Here is a 21727-nt window from a genome sequence, read left to right as displayed (position 1 = left end):
GTGGTTGGATAATCCTTCAAAGTATTAGTTTCTGGTCCTAGACTGTGCAAATGAATAGACATGAGTTGTACAGAGTAGACTGAAGAAAATCAGGGTGACAAATATTCCACCATTAGCTCTCCAAAAAAACCGAGTTTAGCTGCACATGAAAAGATTCAGATACATTTTGACAGAGCTTTTGCTCCCAGAGATTAAATAAAGTAAGATCTCGGGGCAAAGAGAGGAGTGGGAGAGGAGTGGCAGAATCCCATGGGAAAGAAACCCCAAGCCCTCACCAGAGCCTGCACAGCTGCTAGCCCAGATCCAGGGCACTGCTTAGAAGCTGAGGCAGAGCTGAGTTGATCCTCTTGTCATCCTGTGGGTTCTATCATTCACCAGCACATCCTTTGTCCAGTTTGAGGTGATACTTGCCTGTGTTCCAAGAATCTTTTAATATGCATTTGATTGACTGTCTCTTGAAAATAATCCTCCATCTAATGGCCAGGACACTCAGAAACACCATTTTGCTCCTCTCTCTGCCCCCAAGATGGTGGTAGAAAATGGACTCCTCATTGGGAAATGAAGGAAAAGCCTTAGACACTTTATGGGGTGATGGCTGATGACAGGAAAGGGAAACTCCAGGTAAAAAGAAAGGAGGTTTACTTGCACTGGGTGCAAAATCATCCACTGAGCCGAGACAGCAGAGAAACACCCTACCCCATTTCAGAGTGTTAAATGTCTTGTCACAGGCAGAGAATGCCGGAGCTGGAAGAGAAGTTGGAGAACATCTAGTCCCACCCTTCCACATATCAGAGGAAGCCCAGAAAAAAATAGATGTGGCCTAGAAAAGGGTCTGACTTGCTTGAAGTCAAAGAGCTGATCATTTGGCTCTATCGGAACCTGGAAAAAAAATGTCCTAAGTGGACATTATCTCCACTGCCCAACACAGGCGAATCTGGCTTAAGAGTTCTTTCTTTGGAGGTAGATTTTTCTCTGATCCTCCCTCAAGTCATAGTAAGTTGAATGGAGAGTCCAGTTCCTATGTTCTTAGACATCCAAATTCAACAGGTCACAGTGATACCAAAGTTAAGTGTTTGTGGAATTAAATTAGTTGATGGCATAAAATACAGTGAAGACAAGTTTTTAAATGGTTGTGGGAAAGCCATAATTGCTTGTGGACAATTTACATTTCAGAGAGACTCTATGGGACTACACAAATTAGCCCACAGATGCCTGAAACAGAGTGGCACAATGCACTTAATTTTGTTGAAGTCCAAGTTTCTTTCACTGTGATAAAGGAGGAACTGACATTCTGTACAGCTATGTCTGTGTTGTGCTCATTCTTCCAAGAATACTTTGGTCACTAGAATTTGTCAGGTGGAGGAGGAGGGTGTCATTCTATTGCTCAGTATTTCTCAAATAGCCACTTTGTAACTTATATTCCCCACAACAGTTTATCTTAGGATGTTTTGTGGCTTCATGCCACTCACCATTATTACACCAGTGAAACTCACCAGATTATATTTTCTGTATTCACTCTCCATAGGCTTCTGTTCCCTTGATAGTTTTTTGTCTTAGAAACTTTTTTTTCTGGAGAAAAACTAACATTTAGCACCACTTTATGTACGTAAGGATGGATGTAGGTTTCTTTGTAGCAGATTTTAAAACTTTGGCATCAGCCCTGGTGGCTTCCGGTGCAGGAACTAAGAGACCCTTTAGTGTTCTACCTGGAGGTGTGGCTGGCTGACAAGATCTTGGGTGAGTGACCCCAGGCCCAGACCAAGCTATCATTCCAGAAATGTAGTGGACAAACTAGGCCCTGCTGATGGTGGACATAGTAGACTCTAAGAACCAAGTCAAAATCACAGTTTTTGGATGGCTCCATGTACAGAATCAGGTGAAGAGCCTGTTCCTGCCTAGTATGGTTTCACTGAGAACACTGTGCCTGAACTGAGAAAATAAAACATGCTTGAGAAGAACTTGAATGCCCGTGCCTCAGGCCCCCACACTCCCCAGCATTCTGTTGCTTAAGACAACAGAACTATTGTCAGGAGCATTTTGAGAACTTTCTTGCTTTTGCAGCTAAGGTTGAAGAGAAGCAAGCACAGCATTCCTAAATACCTGCATTCCTTTTTCCTGTGTCTTGATGGATAGTGATTTATTTTGCAGCAAGAGTGAGTTTGAAGAACTACTCTAATAAAGAAATGGGTCCTTTGCCCAATGGCATAGAGATCTTTGCACACTTATAATAAAGCAAATTTATTTTTAAAAATTTTAAACTTCTCTTAGAACGGTATTGATGGCACATTCCATTAAAATCTTTGTTTATAGGACTCAGAGATAGCCAGATATTAAACAAATCAAAAAAAGTTCCTCATGAATATTAAATTGACTCTTGATTAACATCTTATACTCTAATTAACATTGTATACATTGTTTCTATTCAACCAATTTCAGAACTTCATGAAAAAGTTGAGTGGTAGGTTGAGTAATGGGGTAACACAACGGGAGCCTTTTCTTCAAGGCTGGCATGTGAATAAAGTACCTGCAAATCATAAAAAGAAACAAAATAAGAGAGCTTTAAAAATAAGAACTTTCACATTGGTCACATCAGTACATTCACACTCACCGGCTAGGGTTGTTGTGTGTGGAAGTCTAAGCTATAAGACTTGGTCAGCATTTTCAGGCCTCCAATCTCCCCCATTTGTGACCTAGAAAATCTCTGACATGTGGACTGTCCTCACCACAGTATAAGCAAAGGCTCCTGCCTTTTGGTTTATCAGGCAATGCACAGTGAGGAGCTGAAATGAAAGTGTCAAGCTGTGGTGACTACTAGGGCCAAGTCAAGAGAGAAGGGTACAGGTCATCCTCCGCCCTCAGTAAAACCCTAGCAAAGGCCAGAGGAAGAGGCAAAAATGAGAATGCCTTCAGCCATCCCCTTGGATGACTTAAAAGGATGGTTCTCAACCTGAGTGCACATTGGAATCGCCTGGAGAGCTTTATCTTTAAAATGCCACTGCCCTGGTACCGCCCCAGACAAACAAAAACAGAATTTCTACATGTGAGACTGGGTTATCAGCATTTTTTAATAGGTTGAGTATATCTTATCAAAAATGATTGTGATCAGACATCTTTTGGATTTCAGATTTTTTTCAGACTTTGGAGTATCTACATTATACTTAAGGGCTGGGCATCCCTAATATGAACGTGTGAAATCTACATGTGAAACACCACAATGCGCATTTCCTTCAAGCATCATGTTGGTGTTCAAATGATTTTGGATTTTGGAGTGTTGTAAATTTTGAATTTTTGGATGCTCAACCTGTAGTTATTCTGGTAATTCTAATGCAAAGTGAGTTTAAAACACTCGTTTGAAACAAGAATCCAAACCTAAATGGCCACCAGTAATGTAATTTAGGGGGGTAAGAGTAAGCAAGAGAGAGGAGATGGTAGCAAACTAAACAGTACATGATGCATCTAAGGGGGTAGCTACAGTTGTCACCTACAACTGCCTGACTGTTGTCACCTACAAGTGTGACACCACTTTGCCAGTTGTCCTGGTTTTTGGATGTTCGTATATAAGTTTTAAAAATTGGGTTGTATGATGCATGCTACAATGTGGATAGCCTTGAAAACATTAAGCTCAGTGAAAGAAGTCAGACACAAAAGGCCACATATTATATGATGCATTTATATGGAATGTCCAGAACAGGCAAATCCATCACAACAGAAAATAAATTAGTGGTTTTCAGGGGTTGGGAAGAGGAGAAAATGTGGTGTGATTGCTTAATGGGTACTGAGTTTCTTTTGAGGTGATGAAAATGGTGTGCAGTTAGATAGTTATGATGGTTGTAAAATATTGTGAACTATATTAAAAATGCTGAATTGTATATTTTAAAATTGTAAATTTCATGTTATGTGAAATTTACCTTACTTTTTTTTAAGTGAGGAGGTACAGGAGGGAAGAGATGGGAACTGGGTTGTTCGGACCAACTTAGAGCCAAACAAATCCCTTTTATGGAAGTTAGAATGGAACACCTCGTGGAAGACAAAAAGTCCGTGGCTGGGTATGGTGGCTTACATCTGTAATCCTAGCACTTTGGGAGCCCGAGGCAGGTGGATCGCTTGAGGCCAGGAGTACAAGATCAGCCTCGTCAACATGACGAAACTCTGCCTCTACAAAAAATACAAAAATTAGCCGGGTGAAGTGGTGCATGCCTATAGTCCCAGCTACTCAGGAGGCTGAAATGGGAGCGGGGGATCACTTGAGCCCAGGAGGCGGAGGTTGCAGTGAGCCGAGATCACAGCACTACACTCCAGCCTGGGCGACAGAGTGAGACCCTGTCTCAAAAAAAAAGTATAAATTGGGCTGAAGTTTTTTAAAAAAGACAGTCTAAGGCCGTAATATATGCTTCTACATCCTTTTCATCCAAACAAATGGCAAAGGTATGTCTGTTGTACCCTTTTCATCTAAAGTCAGAGACAACCTGGGTTTTCTCCTTAATAGGTGTGATACAGGGCTGCACTGCTAAGTGCACTTTGCTTTGCCAGCCTATAAATAGAAATGGAACCCCTGAGGTGCAGGAGAACAGGCTGGCGGGTGAAGCCAATGCTGGCTACTGCTCTTTCTTACTGTTCTGTTACTGAGAGGGGTACAAACAAAACCCCTGATAACCATGTTCATTAATTGTTACTCCTTTATCAATTGCTTCTGTGTAGTAACTCAACTGTAAGTCACAATCCATAATTTATTATTCTCTTCAGTGAAGTTTATTACACTTATTGTTTTTGAGACAGAGTCTCCCTCTGTTGCCCAGGCTGGAGTGCATCAGTGTGATTTCAGCTTACTGAAATCTCCACCTCCCAGGTTCAAGTGATTCTTCTGCCTCAGCCTGTCAAACAGCTGGGATTACAGGTGTGCAGCATCACATCCAGCTAATTTTTGTAATTTTAGTAGCAATGAGGTTTTGCCGTGTTGGTCGGCCTGGTCTCACAGCTCCTGACCTCAAACACTCTGCCCACCTCAGCCTCCCAAAATGCTGGGATTACAGGCATGAACCACCACGCCCAGCCAAGTTTAATATTCTTAATTACTCACAACAGGTTAAAATTGTTACTACCTCTGTGAGATGCAGCTACAATAAAGACAATGAGTGACAAACCGTTCTTCAAAGAGAGTTTGATGTTTCACTTGTCTTTTCTGGCCTGGGAATATACTTCAAATGGCAATGGTTGAGGGTAGTGGGCAGGATTTAAAAAAAAATGGCAGTGGTTCTCGGAGGTCCCCAAAATCCTACCATTTTCACAAATCAAAGTGAAATGTTATCAAAAACAAAAATAGAATTCCCCATAAATACCTAATCTTCTAAATATTGGACCATGTTTCAGGTTGGCATGAACTCAGAAATGAGTGGAATCTTACTGCAGATTAGATTCAGACTTTTTTTCTTACCTGAATTCTTCTCTGTAGTTATTCCTAATATACTCAGCTAGAGTCCTGCTGTGCCGCAGACAGCTCTTGAGGATGTAAAATTGCTGGTACAACAGAACAGCTTGGCAGGGACTTAGCAGCTGAAATGAAGCTGAAAGCCCCCTCACCACTTGTTTCACAATACTGGCCACAAAAGTAATCTAGACAAGGAAAATGCAGTTATATGTAGGCTGTGTGCCACCAAACACCACTGTTGCAATCTTCCTCATGGAAATGTATTCAATGTCAAATAAAAAGTATAGGAGGGAGCCGGGCGCCATGGCTCATGTCTGTAATCCCAGCACTTTGGGAGGCCAAGGCAGGTGGATCACGAGGTCAGGAGTTCGACACCAGCCTGACCAACATGGTGAAACCCTATCTCTACTAAAAATACAAAAATTAGCTGGGTGTGGTGGGGTGCACCTTTAATCCCAGATACTCAGGAGGCTGAGGCAGGAGAATCGCTTGAACCTGGGAGGTGAAGTTGCAGTGAGCTGAGATCATGCCACTGCATTCCAGCCTGGCTGACAAAGCAAGACTCCATCTCAAAAAAAAAAGGAGACCATTGCTTTGGACTAAGGTTCTGCAGTAAGCCCCAACACACCAGACTAAAAATCAAAAGGGAGTCTCCCATGCTAAAGTTGTGAAACCATCCCATAAACTTTATTTATTTATTTATTACTTTTATTTTTTGAGCTGGGGTCTTGGTCTGTCACCCAGGCTGGAGTGCAGTGGTGCGATCTTGGCTCACTGCAACCTCCACCTCCTGGGTTCAAGCGATTCTCCTGCCTCAGCCTCCAGAGTAGCTGGGATTACAGGTGCATGCCACCACGCCCAGCTCATTTTTGTATTTTTAGTAGAGAGAGGGTTTCACTATGTTGGCCAGACCAGTCTCAAACTCCTGACTTCAAGTGACCTGCCTGCCTCAGCCTCCTAAAGTGCTGGAATTACAGGCATGAGTCACCATGCCAGGCCCAATAAACTTTACAAAATTAATCAGGGAAGAAGGGAGGGGAAATTAAAAAATAAACCAAGTTTGCACCACATTCAAGCATTAACAATTAGGCCAGCTTGTTCTGACCTGCCTCCTTACACTTGTTTGATGGCTGTCGTTCTAGGATCATGTAAACTCCAGATTATAGTCACCCTTAACTGTCTATAGACAACAACCTGAACATCGTGAAACATTGTTTTCCCTTTAAGATATTCTTTCAGGTCTCACATACCAGTGAAACTACCAATGCCAGCTGGTCTGAAGGACCCCCATGAGAAGTGGACTCACCAAAGAATGTAGTTTCCACATCTTGATGATTCCATCCCACTTACCCCAACCAATTAATGACCTCAACTTTCCAGCTCCTTGTTCTCCAAAATCCCCTAAAAGCCCCAGCCAAGAACTCCCCAGGGAAATGGATTGAGGGTCTCCTGTCTTAGTTTCCTCATTCAGCTACCCTGTGATTAGTAAACTCTTTCTCTACTGCAAACCCCTCTGTCTCTGCATTGGTTTGTTACTGCACAGTGGGCATATGAACCTGTTGGTCTTATAACAGTTTCATGTCACCAAATCCAAACTAAGTTGTCATCTGATCTTCAAAGAAGTCAAGAGACAGAAATAACAGCCAGTTTCCTAAGCAGGCCAATTTAAAGTCTTCAATCAGGCCAGGCATGGTGGCTCACATCTATAATTCCAGCACTTCAAGAGGCCAAGGCAGGCATATCACTTGAGGCAGGAGTTCAAGACCAGCCTGGCCAACATGGTGAAACCTCATCTCTACTAAAAATACAAAAATTTGCTGGGTGTAGTGGCACTTGCCTGTAGTCCCAGCTACTCGGGAGGCTGAGGCATGAGAGTCAGTTGAACCCAGGAGGTAGAGGTTGCAGTGAGCCAAGATTGTACCACTACACTCTAGCCTGGGCCTCAGAACGAGACTCAGTATCAAAATATAAAAATAAAGGCCAGGCATGGTGGCTCACGCCTGTAATCCCAGCAGTTTGGGAGGCTAAGGTGGGTGGATCACCTGAGATCAGGAGTTCAAGACGAGCCTGACCAACATGGAGAAATCCCATCTGTACTAGAAAAATACAAAATTAGCTGGGCAAGGTGGCTCATGCCTATAATCCCAGCTACTTGGGAGGCTGAGGCAGGAGAATCACTTGAACCCAGGAGGTAGAGGTTGTGGTAAGCCGAGATTGTGCCATTGCACTCCAGCCTGGTCAGCAAGAGCAAAACTCCATCTCAAAAAATAATAATAAAATAAATAAAACCTTCAATCAGCATGATAATGAAGTTCCCTCTCCTTTAATCCTTACATAAAAGAAGTAGCCTGAAGTAATCTGATACAAACTAATCAGTTACTTTTCTATTTCTCTGTCTCCCTGTCCCTGTCTCACATATGACTAATACGCTTTGTTCTTTGCTTTTGCTTTCTTCAGCCCTTCTTTGTCTATAAAGCAAACCCTTTCTTCCCAGTGCATTGAAACACTTATTCTCTCTTATGGAATGAAGGGTTGCCCAATTCCAGAATCACAAATAAGGCCAATTAACATTTTAAAACTAAAGTTGTAATTTTGTCTTTTGACATCAAAGAGCACCAGATCATAGACCAATTTGGGTTTACCAGTTGACCCTCTACAAGCAAGGTTAGAACCAATAGGGACTTGCAAGGAAGTTTGGTTCCAAAGTGGAAGGAGAACTTTGGAAGCAGGAATGGGGATGGAAGAAGAGCTCAGAAAGGTCTATGTCCTCCTCCAATAGGAAAGATAGTTTTTCTTCCCTTCTACAGATAAGAACAAATGGCCCGTATTGATAAGCTGCCTTTGCTTTTCAGACAAAGCTCCTACAAGGCAGTGGTTCTCAAATTTCAATATGCATAAAAATCACCTCAGCGATTCACTAAGAACACAAAATAGTAGGCCCTACCCTCCAAGTATTTTCCACAAACAATTTTGATGACTTTGTCCCAAGGAACACATTTTCAGGAACACATTTTGAGAAACACACAGCTCTAAGAGAGAAAGCAAAGAAAGCCAAGTGATGCTGATGCCACTGTACACTGGGGTTTTCATCAAGGGCACTTCTAGTGTCATTTCTCAGACAGAAACTAAGATGGGGCCAGGTGCGGTGGCTCACGCCTGTAATTCCAGCACTTTGGGAGGCCAAGGCAGGCAGATTACTTGAGGTCAGGTAAGGCCAGATCAAGATCAGCCTGGCCAACATGGTGAACCCATCTCTACTAAAAATACAAAAGCTTAGCCGAGAGTGGTGGCATACACCTGTAATCCCAGCTACTCAGGAAGCTGAGGCAGGAGAATAGCTGGAATCTGGAAAGTAGAGGTTGCAGTGAGCTGAAATTGTAACTACTGCACTTCAGCCTGGGCAACAGTGCAAGACTATGTCTCAAAAAAAAAAAGAGAGAGAACTAAAAAACAGGAACAATTGAATCATAGGTTGTTTCTGTTTGTTTGTTTCTGTTTTGCCATTTTCTTTTTTGGAGATGGAGTCTCACTTTGTTGCCCAGGCTGGAGTACGGTGGCACGATCTTGGTTCTCTGCTTGAACCGCCTCCTGGGTTCAAGTGATTCTCCTGCCTCACCCTCCTGAGTAGCTGGGATTACAGGTGTGTGCCACCACACCCAGCTATTTTAAAAATATTTTTAGTAGAGACGGGTTTTCACCATGTTGGCCAGGCTGGTCTCCAACTCCTGACCTCAGGTGATCCACCTGCCTCAGCCTTCGAAAGTATTGAGATTACAGGCATGAGCCATCGTGCCTGTTTTGGAATTTTCAAATTACTGTCCATAAAGGTAGGCTTGTGTGAAAAACAGAAAAGAACGCTAGTGCCCTTTCAAGCTCTAATCAACAGGTCACACTACACACCCATTAAATTAGTATCAGTAAAAATGTATTGCCTTTTCTATTGTAATATGTTGCAACTGGCCCTTCCCTACAGATAGAGAAAGTAGTTGGAAGTGGATTTTTCCCATTCCAGACCATTTACATATGTTGACAAAACATTATATATATTGATTAAACAGATACTGTCTGGCAAACACAGCTTGAGCTGAGAGAGTCTGTGGCAGCAGAACAGAACGATGTTAATTAGCCCATTTAGAAATTAACTTTTTAACTTTTCTAGAACTTTTCTCTAACCAAGTAAGATAATCAGAGCTGACTGACCTGCAGGTGCATAGCAATGATCCCTGTTTCTGTGCTTGCAAATTTCTCTCAAATGATATGTTTCTGCCCATACTGTTTAGAACTGGGTTAATATTGAAGCTTTCTTTTGCCAACCCTTCATCCTCACATGCTTCATGGTCACAGACTAGCCTCATTTATACTCAACCCAATTCCTTTGGTGAATCAACTTTAGAGGCTGATAAAGAAACTTCCTTTTAGCTAGAGTGCAGTGGCACATGCCTGTATTTCCAGCTACTCAGGAGGCTTAGGCAGGAGGATTGCTTGATCCCAGGAGTTTGAGATCAGACTGGAAAACATAGCAAGACCCCATCTCATTTTTTTAAAATTATTAAAAATAAATAAATGCAGCCAGGCATAGTGACTCACACCTGTAATCCCAGCACTTTGGGAGGCCAAGGTGGGAGGATCACCTGAATTCAGGAGTTCGAGACCAGCCTGACCAACATGGTGAAACTCCATTTCTACTAAAAATATGAAAATTAGACGGGCATGGTGGTGGGTGCCTGTAATCCCAGCTACTCGGGAGGCTGAGGCAGGAGACTCACTTGAACCCAGGAGGTGGAAGTTGCAGTGAGCCGAGATTACACCACTGCACACCAGCCTGGGCAACAAAGTAAGACTCTGTCTCCAAATAAATAAATGAATAAATAAATAAATACCATGCAGGAAAGCTTACATAAGAAATAAAAGTAATAAGTAAATAAAAAGAAACATCCCTCTTTGTGTGGTTTGCAAGTACAGATCCAGAAAAAGAAAAAAAAAAAAAAAGAAACTTCCCTGTTACATGGAGTCTGTAAAACTCTAGATTACATCAGTTCATGTAATAGGGTCTGCAACCACCACACTGAAAACTTAGGGTTCTTGTATCTTGCATATATGAGCTTCTGTTGCTCTGAATGTCTATAACTTTAAAACATTCTGTGAAGTGGTCTGAGATTGGTTGGGGCCTATGTGCTACTGAGGAAGACAAGTTAATGGGCTCAACTTCTGTATAAGGCAGCTGGCTGTTCTACTGACAAATGTACCCTCTGACCCCAGCCAGCTTTGTATAAAACATATGTCTTAGGGATCTGACAAGAGAGTCTGGATCCCATAGGACAAAACCAACATCACTCTAGAGAAACGGCAGAGGACCCACTGACGGTCAAAAGATGCATGTTCACATATGGAAAGAGAACAGGCTGGGCACAGTGGCTCATGCCTATAATATCAGCAATTTGGAAGGCTGAGGTGGGTGGATCACTTGAGGTCAGGAGTTCCAGACCAGCCTGGCCAACATGGCGAAAACCCATCTCTACTAAAAAAATACAAAAATTAGCCGGGTGTGGTGACAGGTGCCTATAATCCCAGCTACTTGGGAGGCTGAGGCAGGAGAATCACTTGAATCTGGGAGATGGAGGTTGCAGTGAGCCAAGATTGCATTGCCACTGCACTCCAGCCTGGGCAATACAGCGAGACTCTGTCTCAAAAAAAAAAAAAAATAGAGAACATATTACCTCGTGTCCATTAGCAGTAGAAATTTAGTTTAGATGACTTTTGAAGAGATTTCCAATTAAGCATTTGTTGACTGACTGCATAAGTTTGAGGTGGTGAGAAGAGATTAAGAGATAAAACCTTTACTAGAATTAATTCAGCAGATATTTTACTGAACATTTATTGTGTGCCTACACAACAGACATAGCTTCTACCCTCCCGGCACTGGCAGTCTGTAGGAAGAGAAAGATATTTTATCAGTCATGATGGACTAGATCATGCTGTGGTAACAAACCTCCCAGAATACCAATGCTTTGCTTAAAACAACAAAGGCTAGGTACTCATTCTCTCTGCATGTCCCGGAGGGGTCTGCCGGGCTCTGCTCACTGTAGTTACTCTCAGCCATCAGCAGGCAGAGCAGCCACCTTGTGGGTGCTATATGCAGAAGGAAAAGAGAATGCCCGGTGGCATATACCGGCTCTTAAAGCTTCTGCCCAGAAGTGACATAGGCCACTTCTGCTCACATTTCATTAGCCAAAGCAGCAACAGAGAGCCCCCCTAATTTCACATGGAGAGGGAAGTGCAGTCCCACCATGTGCCCAGAAGGAGAGAAAGAGCCAGAGTATGAGTGGGCACTAATGGCCATGACACGGCAGAACCAAATAATAACACAAACAAATGTGAACTGTAACAGTGACGAGGCCTGTAAAGGAGAGGAAGAGGACACCATGCCATGCACTATTTGTGCCCCTAATCAGCGACTCTCCCCTGTCACAGTGGACAGAGAAGCAGCCTCCACTTCCCCAGCCCAGAAAGAAGCTCTGAGGCCTGAGGGGTGAGTAGGAACTGAACAGGTGAAAAAGGGAGGGAGCCAGGTGCGGTGGCTCACGCCTATAATTCCAGCACTTTGGGAGATGGAGGCAGGCAGATCACAAGGTCAAGAGTTCGAAAACAGCCTGGCCAACATGGTGAAACCCTGTCTCTACTAAAAATACAAAAATTAGCCCAGTGTGGTGGTGGGCACCTGTAATCCCAGCTACTCAGGAGGCCAAGGCAAGAGAATCGCTTGAACCTGGTAGGCAGAAGTTCCGGTGAGCCAAGATAGCGCCATTGCACTCCAGCCTGGGCAACAGAGGGAGACTTGGTCTCAACAAAAAAAGTGGGGGAGGGAAAAGCATTTCCAATGGAGAGACAGATCCAATGGTGCAGGTACTGGGGGAGCTGGGAGGCAGGGGCGGTGGTGGGAAGAGGGATGGTGATCAAGAGACCCACACAGCAGGGAGGCTGAGGGATCAGAGGAAGCTGTCAGCCCTAGCACACAGGGCCCTGTAGGCTATGTTAAGGAGTTTAGTCTTTATTCGGAGTGAAAGTTGTGGAGAGATTTAAAGCAAGGGATGACAATTGGATTTTTATTTCAAATGGATTCCTCAGCCTGTAATCTGGTGGGAAGACAGACAGAGCATTGACATGTGAGTGTAGCACCAAGGAAAGAAATAGTGATAATAAGAACTAGGATGCTGTCTGTGGGGACAGAGTGCACAAAGGATCCCAAGTGTTAGATTCACACTCACTATTTAAGGTAAATGTTTCTCTTTTTACCTAATTATACAGCTAACAATTTAATATTCTGTTTTCTTTTTTTTTTTTTTTTGAGACGGAGTGTCGCTCTTCACAGTGGGATTTCACCATGTTAGCCAGGATGATCTCGATCTCCTGACCTTGTGATCTGCCCACCTCGGCCTCCCAAAGTACTGGGAATCTTAGAGTTTATCATGAAATCAAGTTCCCGCTTAAGATATAATTTCAGTGCCTTAAACATTCAGGCCCCAAAGGTGAAAACAATTTATTTCAATTAAATAATAAACTGTTGCCGGGCATGGTGGTTCACGCCTGTAATCCCAGGATTTTGGGAGGTTGAAGCAAGTGGATCACCTAAGGTCAGGAGTTTGACACCAGCCTGACCAACATGGAGAAACTCCGTCTCTACTAAAAATACAAAATTAGCCAGGCATGGTGGCGCATGCCTGTAGTCCCAGCTACTTGGGAGGCTGAGGTAGGAGAATCGCTTGAACCCAGGAGGCAGAGGCTGTGATGAGCCAAGATTGCACCATTGCACTCCAGCCTGGGCAATAACAGTGAAACTCTGTCTCAAAATAATAATAATAATAATAATAATAAACTGTCAAATTTACACTTTGCTTCTGGTTGATACACTTGATTACATCACTGGGAAAACGTGTGTTTTATTAATTAAGCACAAGAGTATCTGTATAATTAGGCCTGAGTGGTGATTTTGTTTTGACTTCTAGATACTTACAATGGGAGGACAACTTTGTAGAAAGGACATCATCCAGCTAATAGCAAACTTTGTGGATCCCAATCCAAGACTTCCCTAAAAGACTCAAGGAAATTAACAAGTTATGTTGGTAAAGTTCAAGTTGTATCTAGAAGGATACTCATTCTTAAATACATTTTTATCGTGATTAATCAAATCCTTAAAATCAGTTTTGGAAAATAAACTAGATGAACACTTAAGAGCAAAGGTCGTATCATTTAAATCAACCAGTTTTGGAGACCATCTCTAATACAAGCATTTTTGGTATATTGTTAATCATATACCATAATCATTTAATATACATATATCATAATATATGATAGTCATATAATTTACAGTCACACAATACATATAATTTTTAAAAACTGTACCTGTTGAAAGACAAGAAGTATCTCATATAAAAGGGCTGTAGCCGTATCTGTATACTCCAGAATAAGCTTCTGTAACTAGAATTTTCAAGAATAATCAATGCAATGTCATAAGCCAAGTCAGAAAATGATAATTTCCCTTGGTTCCCTTTAGGCACTTATAAAATAATTTTTTTTTTTTTTGAGACGGAGTTTCGCTCTTGTTACCCAGGCCAGAGTGCAATGGCGCGATCTCGGCTCACCGCAACCTCCGCCTCCTGGGTTCAGGCAATTCTCCTGCCCCAGCCTCCTGAGTCGCTGGGATTACAGGCACACGCCACCATGCCCAGCCAATTTTTTGTATTTTTAGTAGAGATGGGGTTTCACCATGTTGACCAGGATGGTCTCGATCTCTTGACCTTGTGATCCACCTGCCTCGGCCTCCCACAGTGCTGGGATTACAGGCGTGAGCCACCGCGCCCGGCCTTAAAATAATTTTTTCTTTTTCGAGATAGGGTCTCATTCTGTCACCCAGGCGGGAGCGCAGTGGTGTGATCATGGCTCTGTGCAGCCTCGAACTCATGAGCAAAAGCCATTCCTCTCATCTCTGCTTTCTGTGTAGCTGGGACTAACAGTGCAAGCTACCATGCTGGCTAATTTTATTTTTTAAATTTTTTGTAGAGATGAGGTCTCACTATTAGCCCAGGGTGGTCTGAAATTCCTGAGCTCAAGCAATCCTCCCACCTCAATCTCCCCAGTAGCGAGGACTGCAGGTATGTGCCACCACACCCAGGTAATTTTTTTCTTTTTTATTTTGTATAGACAGGGTCTTGCTTGTTGCCGAGGCTGGTATGGAACTCTTGGCCTCAAGTGATTCTCCCACCTCTGCCTCCTCAGTAGCTGGGATTCAGATGCAAGCCATTATTCCTGGCTGGTCCACAGAATACTAATACAAAAAATTGCATACATGATTTACAAAATCAATCAGATCAACAACCCTACTTTCTCTCAAGAATGTAAAAATATGCTCCCCAGAGTTGAAGTGAGAGATTTTCTGGGGAATTTACACTTATGCCCAAATTAAACTAAAATTCCTTCTGTGGTATGGATAAATAAAGGGCTTAGAGATATTTCATTGCTCTTAAGAATTCCAAACTCCTCTTTACAATAACTATCCCTTTTCTTATTTTCTTCATTTATTTATTCAACAAATATGCATCAGACACCGTGCTAAGTGTTGGGGATACAAGGGAGAACAACACAGACATGGTAGGTACCTGCTCTCATGGAACATAAAATCTAGTTGGAGAACAAACATCAAACAACCAAAGAAACAAATGCATAATTATAAACTGAGACAGTGGCTATGAAAGAAATGTACAGGAAGTTAACAGAGCTCTGCAGTACTAGTCTCATTTGGGGGTCAAGGAATGCTTCCCTCTGGCCCATATCATTCTTTACCTAGATTACTGCACTAGCTTCTTAATGCCCTGCCTATCTGAGTCTTGGTTCTACCCCACTCTTTAACCCCTAACCCACCATTGAAAGTGGTATTGGAAACTCTTCATATACAGTCTGTAATGATATATTCATTATTAACGTCTGTCTCTCCCAGCAGAGTATAAACTAGTAAAGGCAGGGATTGTGTCTGTTTTGCTTACTGTTTTGACTTAATACTGCCTAGCACACTGTTTGCTCATAATAGATGCTCAATAAATATTTACTGATTGTGGCTGGGTATGGTAGCTTATGCCTGTAATCCTAGCATTTTGGGAGGCCAAGGCAGACAGATCATTTGAGCCCAGGGTTTTGAAACCAACCTGGATAACATGGCAAGATCCTGTCTCTACAAAAAATAGAAAAATTAGCCAGGCGTGGTGCCCCGTACCTGTAGTTCTAGCTACTTGGGAGTCTGAGGTGGGAAGATCACTTGAGCCTGGGAAGTCAGTGAGCCGAGATTGTGCAACTGAACAGAGTGAAACCCTGTCTCAAAAAAAAAAAAAAAAAAAAAAAAAAATTACTGAATGAATGAGTATTCTAAACAATAACTCTGACCATATATTTAAGAACTATCAAATCATGTTCCATCCTTAAAAAAAAATCTGTTAGCCTGGCTCAAAATAAACTATTAATACTTTGTTTTATTCTATCAGAGGTATGCTTTCTAGGCAGTTTGATATTTCTAATGTTTTGGTACAACCTTAGAAAACCAAGTAACTCTTGCTGATAATTTATACTGTGTATATAGGTAGGGAAATGGTAAAGTATGAGAGTTAACCCTAAAATTTCTAAGACAGTGATTTTTTACCCATTAGACCCCTGCTATTCAATTACATATACATCATGTTTTGTATAGAGATAGACATAAACAGAGTTATCAAATTTATAAAGAATGATACTTAATATGCATACCTTAAGACATATAAAATGGATATATTAATATTGACTGAATAGTTATTTTTTTCTTTTTCTTGACCCTCTAAATCTACTTTAGACTGAATCGTTATCTAAATTTTGATGTTAATGACAAAAGATCTACTCTTTGATTTAATTATGTTTCTGTATTCTGTGATGACATGGTCCACATTAAAAGAAGCCAGAGCCCCTATATATAATAGTTTACCCCCAAAATTCTCATCTCACCTCAGCATCAAAAGACATTTCGACTAAAGCTGAATCAGCCACCAACTGGATATTAAACACGGGACAAGATTTTGGAATCTGAGGCTCGCTAATTAAAATTACCAAGAGATTCAACAGTGTTCCCCTGAAAAAAAAATAAGTGAAAGGCAATTAATGAGCAAAGTTTTGAGAAGAAAATGGTGAAGCTAAGTTTACAAACACTGAATATAATTGTGTTTAAAACAATGAAGCATTGTAGACCATCCTTGACTAAAGTTTTGGACGCTTGGACATGCAAATGAATGTCTAGAGATAAAAAATTTAAACGAAAATAATTTCTTGGTCTTCTGGCTCAGAGTGAGTATAGTTGTAGAAGTGTACATAGCTTGGAAAGACCAGAAAATCTGGATTTAAGGGAGATTTGGTTAATTTCAATTATAGCATTATTTTCCAAGGGGCTTTTTATACATTGCTAGTTCCAGACAATATTATAGTTAAAATAGATATTGTGGCCAAAGGAGATAGGAAAATACTTGGTTAAACCAAGTTCATCAGATGTGTTTACTACAGGACTTCTCATGGGCTTTTTTTTTTTTTTTGAAACAGAGTTTCACTCCTGTTGCCCAGGCTGGAGCGCAATGGCACAATTCTCCTGTCTCACCCTCCTAAGTAGCTGACATTACAGACATGTGCCAGAGGCTTTATATGCTAATATCCACTGTGTATCTCTGGAACAAAGCAACAGTATGCAGCCTTTCTTTTTTCTTAAGTTTGTTTGCTTGGGTTTTTTTGTTTTGTTTTGTTTTTTGTTTTTTGACATAGGATCTTACCATGTTGCCGGGGCTGGTCTTGAACTCCTGGACTCAAGTGATCCCCTGCCTCAGCCAAGTAACTGAGATTACAGACCTAAGCGACCATTCCCAGTTTTTACTTTTTAAAATTGATAATGAAAATTGTATATATTTTATATATTTAATGCATACAACATGATGTTTTGAAATGTGTATATCCTGTAGCATGTGTACATATTTTATCAATCAAGTGAATTGACATATGCATTACCACACATGCTTATTTTTATATAGTGAGAACACAAAATCTGTTGTCAGCAATTTTCAAGTATATAGGACATAATTATTATTATTATTATTATTTTTTTTTTTTTTTTTTTTGAGACGGAGTTTCACTCTTGTTACCCAGGCTGGAGTGCAATGGCGCGATCTCAGCTCACCGCAACCTCCGCCTCCTGGGTTCAGGCAATTCTCCTGCCTCAGCCTCCTGAGTAGCTGGGACTACAGGCATGCGCCACCATGCCCAGCTAATTTTTGTATTTTTAGTAGAGACGGGGTTTCACCATGTTGACCAGGATGGTCTCGATCTCTTGACCTCGTGATCCACCCGCCTCGGCCTCCCAAAGTGCTGGGATTACAGGCTTGAGCCACCGCGCCCGGCCTCAGCATTTCTTAAAATGCGTACTTGATGTCAAAAACCTCAGATCTTTTACTTTCCAATGTGGGGTACTATCCACTGATAACTCACTTAAATGTTACATGTGCATCCTCATGAACTGGGTCAATAACACTATCTCATATTGAGTAGTACAACCCCTATATGGTTGAAAAGGAGCTGAAGGCAGACTGCTAAAAACTCAGTTGCCTAACTGAAAACAATGTCAGAGTCGATTTGAGGGGTAGGAGTAGTAAAATAATTCAGATATAAGACTACACAAAAATTCTCCATAACCATAAGCATTCCTTCATAATAGAATAAAGGTGAGTGAGTATAAATATCCTTGTTTAGTAAGATTTGAGACTTTCTAATCTTTTTACAATCATTTAAATCATCACCATGATTAGAAGCTCATGATTAACCTACACTTTAATAAAAATACAATGTCCTTCCTTCAAGTCAAAAAGCAAGTCTAGTTCTTATATCTGGAAAGAAAAATCATGTCAGTTAGTACATTTCTCACAAAAGCAGGATATACCCTACAGGGTATTTAACAACGTTTTATTCAGGCTATTTAAAATGGCCAATCTTACTTTTAGAAGACACTTTTCAAATCAACAGAACACTCCCTTTAGAAGTGTTTCTTGATATTGTTTGAAGTGGCATTCCATTCACTGTTATATTTAATTACAGTCCTTTATTTCCAGTGACAGCTTATTTTCAAAGTATCATATGTCCAAGGCAAAGAAAAAGAACTCTCAAATTATGGGTTACTTGCTATGATAACATATGAATTCAACCCTAACAATACTAGGATATGAAAAAATATGGCACATTTCAAGAAAGTTACAGCAAAGTGTGTTGAACTAATACAATCTCCACTCATGAAAATAATAAAGAGGAAAATGCTGAAATGATTAACTGCTTTATTTGCCCAAATGGAATTTAATTTGAAATCCACCCCTTCTGCCAACTTAATTTAAAATCCACTAGGGCAATAATAGATAGAAGAAATTTTAATCGAAATGGTAGTTTCATCCTGAAAACAGAGATGACTTATAGAACTGACATCACAGCCTTAAAAATAGTCCCAACAGTTTAATACTATATTGTTTAGGTTATTATTTCCAATGTATGAATTTCAAATATATCTTTTAAAATACAGACTTTGAAGGCCACGTTCATAGTCTCCTAAGTCAGTCTATGTTATTGTGGTGGGCAGAAATCTAATGTGGCTTCCAAGATTCCCAGCCTGTTGGTACCTACCTTACCAAATTTCTTCCCCTTAAGTATGAGCAATACCTCTAGATATGTTTGTCTTATCACTCTTGTGATTATGTTGTATGAAATGGGAAAGGTGAAGGGATTCTGAAAATATAATAAAGGCCCCTAATTGGCTGACTTTTGAGTTAATCAAAAGGAGATTATCCAGAATAGGCTTGCCATAATCAGGTGAGCCCCGAAAAAGAGAGCTTAGGCCTTCCCTAAGCTCAGACATACTCTCCTGCCAAGAAACAAGCCACCTGAGTTTCACAGCTATAAGGAAACTAAGTCTGCCAACAACCATCCAAATGAGCTAGGAAGAGTCCCAAGCCTCAGATGAGACTATGGCCTGGCCAGCACCTCAACTGAAACCTTGTGAGACCCTGGGCAAAGTGATCCAGTTAAGCTGTGCCCAGATTTCTGATTCACAGACACTGTGAGATAAGAAATGCATGTTGTGGCCAGGCGCGGTGGCTCATGCCTGTAATCCCAACCTTTTGGGAGGCCAAGGTGGGTGGATCATGAGGTCAGGAGTTCAAGACCAGCCTGGCCAACACGGCGAAACCCCATCTCTACTAAAAACTACAAAAATTAGCCAGGCACAGTGGCAAGCACCTATAATCCCAGCTATTCAGGAGGCTGAGGCAGGAGAATAGCTTGAAACCAGGCGGCAGAGGTTGCAGTGAGCTGAGATCATGCCACTGCACTCCAGCCGGGGCAACAGAGTGAGATTCCATCTCTAAAAAAAAAAAAAAAAAAAAACAGAAAAAGAAATGCATGTTGTTTTAAGCCACTAAGTTTGTAATAATTTGTTATATGGTAATAGAAAACTAATACAGTTTTGGCTGGGAATGGTGACTCATGCCTATAATCCTAGCACTTTGAGAGGCCAAAGTGGGTGGATCACCTGAGGTCAGAAGTTCAAGACCAGCCTGGCCAACATGGTGTAACCCCATCTCTACTAAAAATACAAAATTAGTAGGGCATGGTGGTGCAAGCCTGTAATACCAGCTACTCAGGAGGCTGAGACATGAGAATTGCTTGAACCCAGGAGACGGAGGTTGTAGTCAGCCAAGATTGCACCATTGCACTCCGGCCTGGGTGACAGAGTGAAACTCTGTCTTAAAAAAAGAAAACTAGGCCAGGCGCGGTGGCTCAAGCCTGTAATCCCAGCACTTTGGGAGGCCGAGGCGGGTGGATCACGAGGTCAAGAGATCGAGACCATCCTGGTCAACATGGTGAAACCCCGTCTCTACTAAAAATACAAAACATTAGCTGGGCATGGTGGCGCGTGCCTGTAATCTCAGCTACTCAGGAGGCTGAGGCAGGAGAATTGCTTGTACCCAGGAGGCGGAGGTTGCAGTGAGCCGAGATCGCACCATTGCACTCCAGCCTGGGTAACAAAAAAAAAGAAAACTAATCATATGCTAGACCGAAGGGCTATTGGGAAAATAAATAAATAAATAAATGAAAGAAAAAGAAAGCTAACACAGTTTTATTAGATATTTAATGGGCTACATAATACTATGGGTCACATCATTTGACCCTAGGGATATAAAAATTGGCTGAGAAAAGTTAACATTACAACCAGACTCTACTATAGCAATATAATAGATGTATCGAAGGACATTAAAAGAATTACTAATATCAGGAAAGAGGCTTGATATAGGAGAGCTGCTGTGATCAAAGCCAAGTTAAAACAAAACTATTAAAAGCAATACTTTTAAAGAAAACAAAAAACTATAAAAACAATACAACAGAGGTGAATAAGGATGATTTTTTTTCAACTTGTAAATAGAAAGGTAGGTACAAAAAGGTCGAAAAAAAAGATAACCAGATTTAGTGATAATTTCAATGTGGGAAAAGACAGAAATATCAAAAATAATGTTGAATCTCCATCTTGGAGGTTAGGAAAATGGCAGTACTACCAATCACATAAAGAAGTATTCAAGCTGGGAGAGATGGCTCATGCCAGTAATCTCGACCCTTTGGGAGGCCAAGGTGGGAGGATCACTTGAGCCCAGGAGTTTGAGACCAGCCTGGGCAACAAGTGAGACCCTGTTTATTTATTTATTTATTTATTTTTATTTATTTTTTTTTTTTGAGACGGAGTTTCGCTCTTGTTACCCAGGCTGGAGTGCAATGGCGCGATCTCGGCTCACCGCAACCTCCGCCTCCTGGGTTCAGGCAATTCTCCTGCCTCAGCCTCCTGAGTAGCTGGGATTACAGGCATGTGCCACCATGCCCAGCTAATTTTTTGTAGTTTTAGTAGAGACGGGGTTTCACCATGTTGACCAGGATGGTCTCGATCTCTTGACCTCGTGATCCACCCGCCTCGGCCTCCCAAAGTGCTGGGATTACAGGCTTGAGCCACCGCGCCCGGCCTGACCCTGTTTATAAAAAAATAAAAAAATAAGAACTAGCTTGGCATGGAATATTTTCTCGTTTGCTGTAAATCAGGGCTCAGCAAACTATGGCCTGCAGGCCAAATCCAGCCCACAGCCTGTTTCTGTGAAGAAAGCTTTATCAGAACACAACTGTGTCCATTCGTTCGTGTACTGTTTACGGCTGCTTTTGTGCTACAATAGCAGA

General features: G+C 41.6%; 1 protein-coding gene across 1 annotated transcript in view; it reads right to left on the bottom strand.

Annotated features, from left to right (window-relative positions):
- CUNH12orf56 (chromosome unknown C12orf56 homolog) overlaps nt 1-21727 on the bottom strand; it is a 107811-nt gene continuing 86084 nt past the window's right edge. Inside the window, exons 9-13 of the mRNA XM_032286808.1 lie at nt 16445-16568; nt 13826-13900; nt 13437-13511; nt 5432-5610; nt 1-2524 (exon numbers count right to left, since the gene is read on the bottom strand). Of these exons, the coding sequence (XP_032142699.1) occupies nt 2419-2524; nt 5432-5610; nt 13437-13511; nt 13826-13900; nt 16445-16568 (559 nt within the window). The 3' untranslated portion in view covers nt 1-2418. The remainder of the gene's footprint in view (nt 2525-5431; nt 5611-13436; nt 13512-13825; nt 13901-16444; nt 16569-21727) is intronic.

Source organism: Sapajus apella, unplaced genomic scaffold, assembly GCF_009761245.1.
Source record: "Sapajus apella isolate SASKATOON/1434 unplaced genomic scaffold, GSC_monkey_1.0 scaffold2, whole genome shotgun sequence".
NCBI lineage: Eukaryota > Metazoa > Chordata > Mammalia > Primates > Cebidae > Sapajus > Sapajus apella.
The sequence above is the reverse complement of the archived record's forward strand: the minus strand, read 5'-3'. Positions and strand labels throughout refer to the sequence as shown.